This window comes from Takifugu rubripes, chromosome 4, assembly GCF_901000725.2.
Source record: "Takifugu rubripes chromosome 4, fTakRub1.2, whole genome shotgun sequence".
Classification (NCBI taxonomy): domain Eukaryota; kingdom Metazoa; phylum Chordata; class Actinopteri; order Tetraodontiformes; family Tetraodontidae; genus Takifugu; species Takifugu rubripes.
The window spans coordinates 5,760,434-5,775,448 of record NC_042288.1 but is presented as its reverse complement, the minus strand read 5'-3'; the positions used below and the strand labels follow the sequence as shown (position 1 = coordinate 5,775,448).

The 15,015-nt window shown below is 48.0% G+C and overlaps 2 protein-coding genes across 5 annotated transcripts in view; one reads left to right on the top strand and one right to left on the bottom strand.

The window, feature by feature from the left end:
* Window positions 1-372: 372 nt before the first annotated feature.
* zbtb18 (zinc finger and BTB domain containing 18) lies at window positions 373-9,579 on the top strand. Of its 4 annotated transcripts, none has more exons than XM_011603014.2 (2): window positions 373-823; window positions 5,255-9,579. In XM_011603014.2, the coding sequence occupies exon 2, from the start codon at window positions 5,272-5,274 to the stop codon at window positions 6,967-6,969; it is 1,698 nt and encodes a 565-aa protein (XP_011601316.1). In that variant the 5' UTR covers window positions 373-823; window positions 5,255-5,271; the 3' UTR covers window positions 6,970-9,579. The 4 variants fall into 4 exon arrangements, with proteins under 4 accessions (XP_011601316.1, XP_029690910.1, XP_029690909.1 ...); XM_029835050.1 differs by lacking the exon at window positions 373-823 and adding an exon at window positions 2,463-2,885; XM_029835049.1 differs by lacking the exon at window positions 373-823 and adding an exon at window positions 3,940-4,133.
* The window catches only part of adss2 (adenylosuccinate synthase 2), a 22,648-nt gene continuing 15,879 nt past the window's right edge, over window positions 8,247-15,015 (bottom strand). Inside the window, exon 14 of the transcript XR_003888207.1 lies at window positions 8,247-8,264. The gene's annotated coding sequence lies outside the window, so the exon portion shown is untranslated. The remainder of the gene's footprint in view (window positions 8,265-15,015) is intronic.

Below are 15,015 nucleotides of genomic sequence, written 5' to 3'. Positions count from 1 at the left end.
GTAGTACTTTTTTGTTTTTGTGTAGTTAAAGGACTCCATTTCTGTATTCTAACAAGAAAACTTATTATATAGAAGTGTCAACAGTTTTCTTTCTACTAAACATGGTGATGTGGTGTTGCTGCATGACAACACTGCCCTAAAATTGACACCAGGGATTCAGTAAATATTCATAAACAAACAAACAAATAAATAAAAAAGCAACAGCTATATTTGTTAAAAAATAGTATTTGTAACAGGCTTAACAGGCTTTAGCACTGACACTTTAAGTGGCCTCCAACTGCTGCAAAACATCTGGGCCTATTCTTTTCAAGGTGGCGCACCTGCTCCCATCAGCTCCGCCCCTTCCTAGTCTCAACTACATTACCCAGGTTGCACCGCTTCACTCGCCACTCGTCGCTGCGCCAGTCCGCCTCGCTGACTCGCAGAACCAGTCGGTTTGGCCCTGCTTCTTCTCCTCTGCCTTCTCACCGTGCGTGCTGCTGTTGTTGTTGCCTAGTGTCAACCTACGCCGACGAGAGAAGAAGACATATCCCTCCTTCTCCTCTGTCCGAGGGCCGCTTCTAATTTGCTTTTACTTTCCTCCTCGCTGGTACCATTGGCTTCCGCGCCGTGCCAGTCAACTCGCCTCCTTTACCAGCCCGAGTTGAGCAGCAACAGCTCGGAAACATCTGGCCGCCGCAGAGTGCTAGACTCCCCGTCCCTCCGCCTGGTCGCCTCGGCAGTCTGTTATGGAAATTAGTCGAAAGTCAGGCTAGTTTTGTCTTCTGAAGGAACCGGGGGATTCTGACGGTGGAAGAGGGGAAGACATTGGACCGCGTTGCCTGTAAGTGCTGCTTCTTATACCGGAGTCCGATTAAAGGAGGCTCAGGAAGGAGAGGGTGGGTATGGAGGGGGAAAAGTGGCTAAACCTTCCTTAGCATGACTATGTTGCCTGCACGCACTCATAGTTGCTATGTTAGCCGTTCCTGCGCGCTGTTTTAGCAGCTGTTGTCATAGCACCGGGGCCTTCTGGACAACTGGAAATAGCTCCGTTTTGTCGGTTCTCCGTCCGAGTTCTATTAGCCGAGGTCTGGCTACAGCTAGCTCCGCCTGGGTCGGTCTGTTTCGGTCTCACTCTCCGCTCCCAAATCCAATTTCAGTTCACAGTCGCGCAGCACTTTCTGCCAACACATGAACCCGTTTTTTCTTTTGTCTGCTTCGGATTTAAATCCCCGAACAACACTTGTCTCATTTATTACTAATATATTACTGCCTGTGACTGATGGACGCACCGGTGTTGAAAATACCGCCTTGCGATGCGCACAAAAATAAAGAAATCGACAACAATAAGTACAGTTTTAAAGACTTCTAACCTCACAGGTGGGACTTGACTTTAGTGCAGCCCGACTCAACTCTGCTGAAGTTAATTGGAGCCTCTAAACTGGGAGTCCAGCTCCCGAAAGCCAATTAAAGAGCGGACAGATAATTGATTTTATTCAGCTGCCTCTTGGAAAATTACAAAAGTTTACTTTACATTTTCACGGAATCTTTAAAATAGCCAAAGTGCCTCGATTAAAATGTTATAACGAAATAAACCGACACGTTCTGTTAAACAGAAGCTCATTCATCTGTATTTCTCCAACATGTGGCTGTAATAATCTGGACCGAAACAAGTTTCCAGTTTTTGGTGCTCTTTAAAACTTCAGTAAAGTTTTTTTGTGAGATGAAAAAAAATAAATAAACAAAAATATTACACACACACACACACAATTTCACCACACTGAAAGTGAATTAAGGCTATTGTAATAAAAGTAATTCCTCCCTTGTGGCTTATTAAAGGCTTGTACAGCTTTTGTTTAGGATTTGCACCCATTAGCGTCTTTATTTATGACTTCTTCCCATTGGCTCCTAAATTCATTTTTGTTCCGATCACTTGTCCAAATGGTCTGAAGCAGGGTGTGTGTGTGTGTGTGGTGTTGTGGGGGGGGGGGTGTTTTGGCTGGATGAATGAGTGAGTGAATGAATGAATACAAGACGAGGCAGCAGCGCTGAACCGTAAAGAAGTGGAAAACAATATCAGCTGCATGCGTCTGTCAGTTGCAAATGTGCTGTGTTGGCCTTTGTTTGTGGCTGCTGGAAGGAGACACAGAGGGAAACAGACAGTGTTTGTTTTAATACCACATCATTAGCAAAAAAAGGCTGTTTAAGGTTTAGTCACAAGTTGTTCATTCTCTTAAGTTTTCTTTTTGTTTAGTAGCAGTTGGTCCCCCCCCCCCGCCCCCCCCAAAAAATGGATCATCCAACTGCATTTAATAGTTTCTGGGTTTTGATTCAAGCAAGAGAAAGGGCTGAAAAAAAGAGGGACAAAGTTGTGTGGTGTTGGTGTTGGTAGAATGAAAGAGGAGTCTGGTGGCAGGAGTGTAGAGGAGGCAGCATATGGCTGCAGAAAGAGCACAGCTGGAGGTAGCATCTCCATCTGAGGATGATGTCAGAGCAGCTGACAGGCTGCCATCCACCCCACCTCCTCCTCTACCGCCTCCACCCCTCCCCACTCCTTTATTGTGAGTCTCAGTGGCAGCCTGGGAGAGTTAGAGCTGTGTGTGCGTGCGTGCGTGCGTACGCCTGCTGTGTGTTCGTGTGCGTGTGTGTGTGGCTGACGATCAGCGCCAGTTAGGAGGAGGAGGAGGAGGGAAGTGGTATCTCGTTCCCCCTCCAACATCTCCTCCACTTTGCATCTGTCCTTCGCAGTTTGAGCAGTGTGAGTTTTTTTTGCCTGCCTCCCTCGTCTTCCTCTGTCCTACACACTCGCGATTCAGAGCGAGCAAGCGGAGAAGTGAGAAAGGAAAGCGAGAGAGGCGGCGGTTCTGCTACAGAGGAGTTAATCAAGTTGATGCGTGCTGCTGCAGGTACGGTTCTCTGTGTGTGTGTGTTTGTGTGTGCGTGCGTGCGTGTGAACTGCCCGTCTGAGGGGTAGTTAAATGTAGTTATTGAACGCTATAGTTTGTAGTCCAGACGCCTGCGTGCGGGATTTTGTTAGGCTGTGTCGTGTGACAGGTTGTGTCGAGATGCCCTTTAATTGAAAGCGGCAACTATGGCAGATTTTAATTTAAGTTTTCTTGCTGCTCCAACTTTACTTATTATTACCAGGATGTGGTTATAATTTGAAATCCAGTCAATAATACTTTTAATTTAAATTAAAAAGCATTTCAATGGATAAAGCACTTATTAAAAAGCAGGGTTTTTAATCCTTTTTCCTTTAACTCGACTCTAACTGGCCGTAAAATGACTTGAAAGCGTGCGCGTCTGCTCCTCTTGCCGGCTGGAGTCGAGGAGACTAATTTAGAAGTTGCAGATTTGAGCTGCCTGAATTGGCTAGACAGCTGTAATCGCACTCCCTCCTAGTCTTAATCTCTTTATCTGGCTAGCAGCTGCCATATGGCCCCCGTCAGCTGGATCAGATGTGGGTAAGCCTCCCTCCCCGGCTGTCCCAGCCTCTCCCTCTGCCTCTCTCCCTCTCTTACCCCCTCTCCGTTCCTGCCCCTCTGTATTCGCACCGGCTGGGTCTGGCGGACCAGGTGACGATGGGCTGCTGCCCTCCTGCCCCGGCGCCGATGGCTCCCTCCCTGCCGCCACCGCCGTCTTTATTTTTAGCCATCTTTAAGGATTAGGATTGATGCTGTGACGAGCAGGGCACTTACAGTGATTGTACTGTAAATCTTCTCTTCTAGGTGGCGGTGGGCGGAGGGTGGATGTGGGTGGGGGGTGCTGAAGTAGAAGGCAGTTGCAACTACAGCGCGGATGTGCGGGTTTTTTCTTGAAAGGGTCAGATAGAAAAGAGTGACGGACTCTGTGTGTGTGCGCAGGGAGGAGGTGGCAGAGGGGTTTGGCTGGACAGGAGGGGAGGGAGGTGGGTACTGGGGGGCGGGTAGGAGGTGGTACACCCTTGTCCCTGTAAGCCCCCTCATTAAAAGCAGTCTGAAGGAGCTGGAGAGGGAGAACACACATACACACAATACTCACACACACACACACACACGCGCGGACATTCTTGGTTCAGCTTCATTCAGATGAGGTGATTTAGCTGCTGTGGGTAACGCGGCGCAGAGCGGGACACATGTACTTCCTCAGGCAGGACAAATCCACATGGGTAACAGGTGGGATTTCATCTTTTGTCGGCTTCATTTTATCCCGCTTCATTAGTGGTCAGTCAGTCGGATTAAATCTGATTTTAAAGAGCGTCGAAAAAGTTTTTATCCTGACGTCTAATCTAAAGTCGCAGCTTGGTTAACAGGGGACAAGCCGTCTTGTTTTGTGCTATTTCCATTGGTCGGTTTTTCCTGCTGGACTTAACCTGCGGAGGTGGAGGATAGGTAGGCTGCTGCTGACTGTATGTGTGTGTGTGCGTGCGTGCACTGCGTGAGTAAAGATAGTGTGTGAGGCTGAAAGCCGGTTACCTAAAAGGGCTGTGCCAGGCCAGGCCAAAGTGGGTTAATAAAAATAACCAGCGTAGGAGCAGCGACAGTCCAGGAGTGCAGGCAGAGGAGCTGGAGAGAGAAAGAAGAGAGGAGGTGTAAAGAAATCTGTCATTCACCTGAGATTAAAGTTTAATCTCTAATCTGAACTGAAAAATTGGCTCCGGCATTTATTCTTGACAATTTCCGTGTTTAATTTTAAATCCTGTAAATAATCTCAGAATTAAGGGTTTTGTGGCGAACGTATGCGGGAGTGTGAGGACTTAACATGATGTGGTGTCTTTGTATGGGAGCGTAAATGTGTCCATTATTGAGCTAAAACCATCAGCACTCCCTAAAAGTGAAATAACGCTTTACATAAAAAAATTACGTTGTTGTGTTATTCCCTTTTTTTTTGCGTATTGGCGTCGCGTTCACGTTTTTCATCGGGCTGCCTTCTCCCGATCTTTCTAATGCTCGTCGGTTCCGTTTCAGCGCCTCGTGCCATACGTGTCCTCTGACTTTTGTCTCCTCATCTTCCTTTTCTCCCATTTTTTGTTTTTGTTTAATCTTCCTCCTGTAAGATAATTAAATAAATGTTGTTAACTCTGGAATAACAACCCCAGAATCTCCAAATGTACCTGTATTTTTTCCTTCTATTAAAAAATTATCTGTCTGTCTGTCTGTCTGTCTGTCTGTCTGTCTGTCTGTCTGTCTGTCTGTCTGTCTATTTATCCATCTATCCATCTATCCATCTTAAAATAGAGGTATAATGAGACATGTATCCGATGCCTGCTTTAATTGTGTCTTATCTGTGTGTGCAGGTTATGAGGACGGCAGGATGGAGTTCCCAGACCACAGCAGACATTTACTCCAGTGTCTGAGCGAGCAGCGGCACCAGGGCTTCCTGTGCGACTCCACTGTGCTGGTCGGCGATGCGCAGTTCCGGGCTCACCGCGCCGTGCTGGCCTCCTGCAGCATGTACTTCCACCTCTTCTACAAGGACCAGCTGGACAAGAGGGACGTGGTGCACCTAAATAGTGACATTGTCACGGCCCCGGCCTTCTCCCTGCTCCTAGAGTTCATGTATGAGGGCAAGCTGCAGTTTCAGAACCTTCCCGTGGAGGATGTGCTGGCGGCAGCCAGCTACCTGCACATGTACGACATCGTCAAGGTGTGTAAGAAACGACTTAAGCAGAAAGCTACGGCAGAAGCGGACAGCACGCGCAGAGAGGAAGATGGCGGTTCCAGCTGCTCCGACAAGGCCGACAGTCTTTCAGATGGTTCCACGGGCCGCCCCGCTACAGCCGACCTACTGCACAGTGATGAAGAGGAGGAGGGGAAAGCCGAAGGAGGGCCGCTGTGGATAAGGCTGCCATCTGCTGAGAGACCAGGAACCCCGGCGATGGCGCCCACCAGCCCGGGTCAGGGTGAGGCCGAGATGCAGACTGGGGAAGGGTTAAGGGAAGGAGGGAAGCTGTTGTCCCCAGCCGGCAGCCCCACCAGCTCTACCGGGTCACTCTCTCAGAGGTCTCACTGCTCGGTGAACTCTCGCAGGGGCCACAGAGGCAGGAGGGTGTCCAACGACACGGCCGACTGCGTCCTGGATCTTTCGGTTAAACCGATCGGTGGTAGCAACAGTTCCAACCACCAGCAGTCGTATTTCAGCGGCGCCGCAACACCCGACAGCCTCCAAGGCCCGCTGGCTGTGAGGGTGAAGGTGGAGAAGGGCGTGGCCTCTGACGAGGACGATGAACTGGGGGGTGGGGACTATGCAATGGAGCACAGCGGCATTACGAAGGCAACCGTTCCCAGCGCTAATGGCGGCCTGGCCCACCACGGGGTGGGGGGCCCCCTGTCGGCCCAGCGGAGGCTGGGCCTGGAAGCACACCTGTCCGCTTTGAGAGAGGCCTCTCTCGCCTCAGAGCTCGAGCGGGACGAGAAGCCCTCGGCCATGGCGGATGACGAGGACATACTGGGGGGCGAGAACGAGCGCGCCCAGGCGGAGGCGGCCAGCATGGACAGCTCCCTGCTGCCCTACGTCTCCAACATGCTGTCGGCTCCACACACCCAGATCTTCATGTGTCCGCTCTGTAACAAGGTGTTCCCCTCCCCGCACATCCTCCAGCTCCACCTCAGCTCCCACTTCCGGGAGCAGGAGGGCATCCGCTCCAAACCCGCCGGAGACGTCAACGTGCCCACCTGCACCATCTGCAACAAGACCTTCTCGTGCATGTACACGCTGAAGCGCCACGAGAGGACACATTCCGGCGAGAAACCCTACACCTGCACCACTTGTGGCAAGAGCTTCCAGTACTCACACAACCTCAGCCGCCACGCAGTGGTGCACACGCGTGAGAAGCCGCACGCTTGCAAATGGTGCGAGCGGCGCTTCACGCAGTCGGGGGACCTGTACCGACACATCCGCAAGTTTCACTGCGAACTGGTCAACTCCCTGTCGGTGAAGAGCGAACCGCTGGCGCTGCCTAACGTCAGGGACTGGGCCATCGAGGACAGTTCGCAGGAGCTGTGGAAGTAGGGACAAACTGCCGGCTTTGTTTAAGGGAAGGAGCGAGAAGGAAGGGCAGAACGGGGAGGTAAAAGGGAGGTTGCAAACGTTCATATCTGGGGTTCACCTTTTTGTCGCAAAATCTCATTCGATTGCACTTTAATAGCACATGAAAATGTTACTACTGAGTTGCTTTTCTTTACTCTTTGGGGGCAGTTTTGTTCTATTTGATTCTGAGCTCCTTATTTTATTTGGCAACAAGTTCTGTTGGGTGGTTTTCATCACTTCCGAGGACTCTGGTCCCAGTGAGAATGTCCCGCCTCTTCTGAAGAGATTTTACTCCGTTTCATCTCAGACACACTCTGACCGGCGCCGGTCGGGTCAAACACACTGAATTTATTCCTTTTAATACACTAAACGGGTACTGTGATCAAATCCACGCCGCCGCTGCACTACTCTGGCAGAAACAGAAGTCACCCTGACGTGCACGAGTGTGTTCTGACTCTTTTGATTTTCTCTTCTTTCCTTAACGCTGGTTAAAGCTCTTGGGTGTTCTGGTTAAAGCTGACTGACAAACCGATGGCACTCATGCAATGCACAGCCTCCTTTTTATCACTTCCAATCAATCTGAAGTATTTTATAAAAATAAAAAAGACCTTACAAATTATTATTATTATTACTATTGATATTGTTATTATTATTGTTATGAATAGATTTTTTTAATGTAGCTGGCAGTCTTTAAAACATCTCTTCTTTAAAAGGTATTTAATTTAAAGTTGTTGTATATTGTTCTTCTATAGTTTTAGAACTTTAATCGGCTACAGTTTTTTATTAATAATTATTAATATTATTTTGTTACTTTTTGTAATGGGACCTGCTGTTGTTGCATGATGTCCAAACTTGTATATTTTAAAATAAAATGTGAATTTGCTGTATTACTGTACACATTGTAAGTGATCAAATATTTGAGGATAGGCTTTTTTCTTTGATTTGTGACTCCAGGGTGCGGCTCTGATCTTTATTCTCACCAACATAGGAAAAATGCATGAAAATTTGAGTTTTGTCTTGAACATTTGAGGGTTGTTTTTTTTTCTATCAGGGGAAAATATTGGAACGTTAAAAACTTTGGGCAGTGAAGACTTAGATCTTTTTCCTAAACCCTACTTCTGGTAGGTCTGGCTCCTAGAAGAATGTTACCGAATGTGTTTCCATTGGATGTTGAAGCGATGTGATGAAGCATTTTACGCCTGTGTCTATATGCACTGATCTCTCTGCTGTGTGTGTGTGTGTGTGTGTGTGTGTGTGTGTGTGTGTGTGTGTGTGTGCGCGTGTGTGTGTGGCCTGGTTGCTACCAGTCAAATTAACCTGCTGAAGATCCACCAAGCACTTCCTGCTCTTCCTCAGGCGTTAAAATTTCTCCACTGCTGTACGTTTCTGTTTTCCGTCCTCTCCCGACGGAGCCGGTTCTTAATTAATTCTGCTGGTTGCAGATGTGGATTCTGGTCAAGTGCAGTTATGACGCTCTTAATACAGACATCAAGAGTTGTGGGGAGAGGGGCTGAAATGGGGGTGTCCTGCTGAAGAGGGGAAGGGTCAGATGTCTTTGCCCCCCCCTCCTCCTCCCCCTCCAAGCGCTGCGACGCGTCCTTACGCTGAGGTGGACGGGAGAGAGAGACGCATGCCTGAATGCACCTTTTTTTTTTTTAGAGACATGAAATCAGATCTGTTTTTTCTGAAAAGATGCCTTTATTAAAAAAAAAATGATGCTATGGAAGTATTTGATACAGGGAAATAGTCATGTATAAATTATCTGAAAATGATGTCTTATTTTTGATGACGTGATTGGAAAGTTTTGTTTTTTGTATGTGACATGTTTTTGGGGCTGCATCTGTTTGTTTATTTATTTTATTTTTTTCCCCCGAAGCAATGGTCAAGCGTTTATACAATCCAAAATCATACATGGCTGATTTATGGATATTTATGTGCGCGCAGGACGAAGGTGGTCGCGCGCGCCATCCTGTCATCTGCTGGCACCTACAGGCGCCGCCAGTGTGGGTGACGCCGCAGCGGTTTTGCGCTGCGTCGTCTCGTTTCTTCTCATTTCTTCTCACTCCATCCTGCTGTTTTCACGGCTGTATTTATTTTTTTGTTGAGTTCCTCTGGTTGTACTTGACCGCCTTAAACTGCTGTAGTCCAGGCTGTTTTTACTATTAATATTTTTTTTTTTAAAGTTGGAGTTTAGGGTGGGAGCGACATCATCAAACACCCCGACGACCTCATGGAGGCTTTTTTTGACTAAGAAAATTAAACATTCAAACGTCATAGACGGTCTATTTAAAGGCAGATGGCGGGAATCAGTCTTTTCCAAGGACAATCATTGTCTTGCAATTAAAAAAGGAAAAAAAAACTTTTCAGATATTTGCTCCCTTTTAAGGTTTAAAATAAAAATCTTTTTCATGTTCCTTTTTCAGATTTAGTCATTTTTAGCTTTGACAATCATAGTTGGTTGATTTTTTTTTTCTTCTTTGAGGGGAGTAAATCCTAATTGTGTTTAGTTTTGTAAAATTTTTTTGGTGTGCTGTTGTTGACATTTTTAAATTGTGTGCAAATTGCAATAAATTATAAGAATCTTGAAATTCACCACGAGTGTGCGCTTTTGGTTTGTGTCACTTTTCATTCAGTAAATGAAAGGATTTCAGCTGCGTTTAGGGCCGCTCGGGAGGCGACTGGAACGTGCACGAACATGCTTGTGTGTGCATCTCTGGCGAGTCATACCTGGACCCAACGCACAGGCCTCGGTGCCCGCTCAGTGCGCTGTGGTTAGGGTTAGGGCTAGCTCTGCTGGTGGAGGTGTAGGCTGCGCTGCCGCAGCTTGTCGTGGAGATCCAAGATTCTACATACACGCGCCGCGCGCCCACGCGACCTCCATCCAAAGCTCCTCAACAGCGCTGCAGTAAGGAAATCAGCTTTAGCGAGTGCACTGCTGCTCAGTAAACCTGCTCCTACAGATGTCTGAAAAGCCCCTGCACTTGGAGGCCAAGGAGCGGCGTTCATTAGGCCACAGATGGTCTCCTCAGTAAGCCCTCCTCCCACCCCCCACTCATGAACACACGCGATAAGCTCACTCCTAATCTTTATGACATTGTCTGAGGAATGCCTATTATTAGTTGGTCTAACTTAACGCTGTTTGAAGGAGCCCTTCCCATCACATCCGGTTAATTATTTCACACTTGGCCATTCACGTGGCCGTTCAGTGTGAGTTCAGATGACATTTTCCTTAAAAGTGAGCATCTTTGTGAGCCTGTTTTGAGCGCCTCGCTGCAGTGGAACAGCAGGCGTCATGATAACTGCTGTAGGAAACATCCTTCGGTCATATGGACGGCTCGGAGATCATTAATTGTAGTCTGCGGTGTTGTAAGTGAACATCTGCTTATAGACAACTGCTCGCGCTCTCTGCGCGAGGAGGCTGTGCGAGGTTTGCGGTGAATGTAGGTCATTAATTTGTTTCTGTCCTTTGTTTATTTAAGGAAGGGGGACAAAGGGGCAGCTGCAGAACCATTTGGCTGTGCCCAAGGCAGGCCAGCTCAACATGTTGGGAGGCTGAGCCCAGCTTGGGCTCCTGTCTGGGGCCCGGGCCCCTGCACACTGCTGCTTCGCGTGAGGGAGCAGGCCTCTGCCAAGCTGCCAAGAAGGGCTCCCGTACCAGGAGAGGGTTGGGAGGAAGGGAGGGAGGCAGAAGGAGGACAGGCAGATAAAGGAGAGGACGTCTCATGGGCTCAACCCTTCCTGATGTTTGACTGTTGGGTCGCGTTCGTAAAAGTGGTCTCCAAACTAACATCTGCGTATTTGGCTGTATCCACGATGGAGCTCTCAAAATCACATCAACAGGCCGGTTTCTGTAGGAAACTTTATACATTTCAACACCACCACACACATAGGGTGTGAACTTTCATATGTACGGATGTGTGATGATGTTGTTGATATTTTCTGCCTAAATCACGTGGGGGAAAAATACATTATTTTAGCGTCTGTGGCAGGAGGAGCAGCAGTTTGTGGACTTGTTGATTCTCAGATTTAAGAATTGACAGAGGAAGACCAAAAAGCAGGGAAAACTCTGTGTGTGTGTGTGTGTGTGTGTGTGTCTGTGTGTGAGGATTGTCTGCATATTTAAAAAAGCCCCTTTGTCAGACACTCAGCACAGCAGGACAGAAGGCAAGCAACAAGCAGCAAGCAGACAATACAGTGGTACTACACTGGCTGGGTAAAGGGGGAGGAGGTGGATGAGGGAGGCATAAAAGGTTTTTTTTGGAGGGGGGGGTTGTCAGGGGGCACAGTGTCCCAGCAAAGCATCCACTGCACCCTCCTCCACTGGCCAAAAAACAAAAGGCGACGCAGCTCGAACTTGAATATCTGTGTGTCTCTGTGAGAGGGGGCCCCCCAAATGCTACCCCCCCTTCAGCCCCCCCCCCCCCACACACACACACACACACAGTCCATACAGGCACGACCAGTGCGTTCCTGCAAGTGTGCGAAAATCTAAATGATGTGTTGCTTTAGTTATGAGCGTATTTTAATAAAAACTGTGTGTGTGTGTGTGTGTGTGTGTGTGTTTCTCTGCCATAAACACGCACTCACTGTCACGTACAAAGGCCTCCAGCTGGTTTGTCTGTAGGGCTGGTCTACAATAGGATTAAACAGTACTTGTCATCTGTGTGATGTTTGTGTGGAAGCAGCGCAGCCGTGAACTCTGAACATAAGAGAGGCACAAAGAAAAGAAGCAGGGGAAGAAAAAAAGAGGAGGAACCGTGTGAAGAGGAGGATGTCTGGGATGAACAGGTCAAAGCCACAATGAAGTCAGGAGAACCCAAACCCTCCTTGCCTGCGTCTCATACCTCAGACCGAGCTTCTGCCATCCTGTCCCAGCTGTGTGTGTCTGCCAGATAAGGGGCATTACCAGGGTGTGTTCAGGGTGTCGTTGGAAACTGCTGGCAGTGCACACATATGCACGACTCAGCATTTTATCACCACCGCGTTGACCTGATTGGGGTCACGCAGGGAGGGATTCTTTAGTGCCGCTTAGTCAACCTGGCGGCCTGCTGCTGTGTAGATATTACCAGTGCACGTGCATGCTCGTGTGCGTCTGGCTGTTGAGTTGTTCACATGGACAAATACACAATACTAACACACAGGCAGGATAAGCCAGCAGCAGCCATCCAGCTGTGGAGATAAAGAAGAGTCAAGTTCGTCCTGCCCATCAACCTGAAACACGCCGATCATTCTGGATAATAGCTCTGAGACATGCACGCACACACACAAGCTCACACCCCTGCGCCTCTGCAGCCACAATCGTGATTTCCACCAGAACTTTGAGGGATTCCACTGAATTAGACGGAGCATATTGAACTATTGTCTCCTGCTGCCAAGGCTGAGTCTGATTTCAGGAAGAGAAAAATAAATTTGCACAATCAGTCAAAACACGGCCGATGCGAAATCCATTTGTCTCTTTGTCATATGCTCGCCGTTTTCCCGACACACAGGAAGACACTGAAAACACTCCTGACAGCAGAGAACGTACATGAGAGGAGTTAACTGGCACACTGGACGCGTGCATGTGTGTGTGTGTGTGTGTGTGTGGGTGTGTGTGTGTGTTATCACCCTGTGATGCCAACCTCTCCGCTCCCTCCCAGCTCTGGCCAGGCACGACCCATCTGTCACAATACCTCCTTCCATCCCTCCCCCTGCGTACCCATCCTTCGCTGCCATCCCTCCTGTTTTTCCCTCTTTGCCTCCATCACACCATCATCTTCCATCCACCCTCCTGCCCCTTCTCCTACCAGATAAAACCTTCTTCATTGGCCCCTTCTCATCTATGTCTCATTTATCTCCTCATTTTGGGTTAAAAACTAAAACATGTGGCTACTTTAGTTTGTGTAATCCAACAAAAGTCTTCATCCCAACAGTTCATAGTGGAGCCAAGAGCTGTTTTCCATGGAAGTCTCAGCTACTTGAATATAGGACCCTGCAGGTCCGTGTAGACCCCTTAGGCCCAGTGTTGCTGCTCCATACTGAACCAAACGGATCCAATCTGGGCTACATAGACAGGGGTCCAGCCTAGGGAACTGGCACTGCCTCCGTGTGTGGTTGTGTGTGTGTGTGTAGCATCAGGGGTGTAGCCTGGGGTCTGCTGGCATGACCACGCGTTGGATTATTGAAGGCAGCATGGGACCATCTGTATGATGGCGAGGAAGAAACAGCAACGGAGGAACAGAGCGTAAAAGAAAGAGTTCTTGGTGTCCTTTTTTGGGACGTTTGGCCCACAAATGAAAACACATGAATTGGCGATGTTGTCACATCCAATGCAGAAAATCTGCTGCATTCCAACAACAGCAGGGATGGATAAGACCTGAAACGCTCATCTGGACCTTCCACATTCCTTTAGACAGTTTTCTTTAATTCTGCTGTTGGGGGCATCCCAGCACTGAAAACTACAGGAACTGGTTTGTTTTATTTAGTCTTTTTTCATTCAAGATTTCAGAATCAAAGATTGTGAGCTGATTATGATCATCCATCATTTGGTAAATAAACAGGATCATCATTTAGGAATTCATGTAGATGTTTCTGACTCCAGTCTCTAATAATCAGGACATTTAAACATGAGGATCATGTAGATGAGCTTAAACAGGCTGAGCTCATCAGATTAAAACAGGTTTTTACAGCAAAGGCAGATTTAATGCATGTGATGCTCCTGGAAACTGATGCACAGGGAGGTCGGAGGTCAAGGGCAGTCCGTTATGGTCAAATTAGATACACTTTAATCTCTGGGATTAAGAATAAAAATACGATTCAGGATTAAGATCTAACAATCTAGATCAATGCTGATTTTAATGTCAAAGTTTAATTTACTGCTGGTTTTTATAAGCAGGATTTCAGAACTTGTGAAAATCACTATTACATTTTCTATTTATGTTTTATTGTCCAGCCCATCTACTCCAGATCTGTCATGTCAGTGTTTCTAGGACATCTCTGTGCAGAGGTCACCTGGAAAAGCTTCTTCTTTAAAGAAATATGGAGAAAACTGATGCTGTTCATGCCCTTAAAACCGTTTTCACCCTCAAAACCGAAAATTTCCTAGAACTCTTCTTCTACCACAGAACAGGAAACTCACAGATCAACATAAAACAGCCGTGTGTGTGCATGTGTGTGTGTGTCTTATCAAGAAGGCAGACAGGCTGGCAAGCAGCTGTGGTTGTAAGTCTCGCTGTTTCTCTTTCTCTCTCACACAGACACACACACACACACACACAAAGCTCAAGCTGTTGTTGCTTAACGACTGGGCTGCTCCGGAGCACATCTGCACTCTGCATTATCATTAGCTCTCTCCCGCATCCCCAGGATCGCTGACAAAGTGAACAATACCGACAATCACCCCCATCAGCTGCGGCCATATGGGCGCCATCCATAGCTGTAGAGCTGACCCCCCCTCTCAAACACAAGCGACTGGGTGGGTGGAAGGGATGAAGGGTAGAGTTGGTTGTGTTATGGTGTGTTGGGGGGGGGGGGGGGGGGGGGGGGGATGAGCAGCAATTGTGGCAGCATCTGTTTGGCAATGACTTCTACAGTCGGCCTTTTATTTAAAAAAAGATGATTCTGTGAAGTTTCTTTTCGCTGTCATCACAGGAATGTGTGTGTGTTTGTGTATGTGTTGCCACCCCTCATCTATTACTCCTCCCTCCTGATGTACCTCTTGTCCCTCCCCTCGCTGCACAGGTAAACGCTCTTATCACCTCAATCCTGTCCTAATGGGCTGGGAGAAGGAGGAGGCTGGAGAAGGAGAAATGTGGAGGATTCAGCCCAGATGGCACAACAAGGTGCACTCCACCACTCTTTTTCTCCATCCCCAAATCTCTCCCTTCTCTATCTTGTCTCCTCTCCCTCCTGGACTTTGAACCCAGCTGGCGGAGGTGTTTTTTTCTGGAATCAGCACCAGAATCTCTCTCGGCTGCTCTAATTATCTCTCAGCTCCAACTGTATACCTCTAATATCCACACTTTCTCTCTCCGTCTGATGGATCTTAAG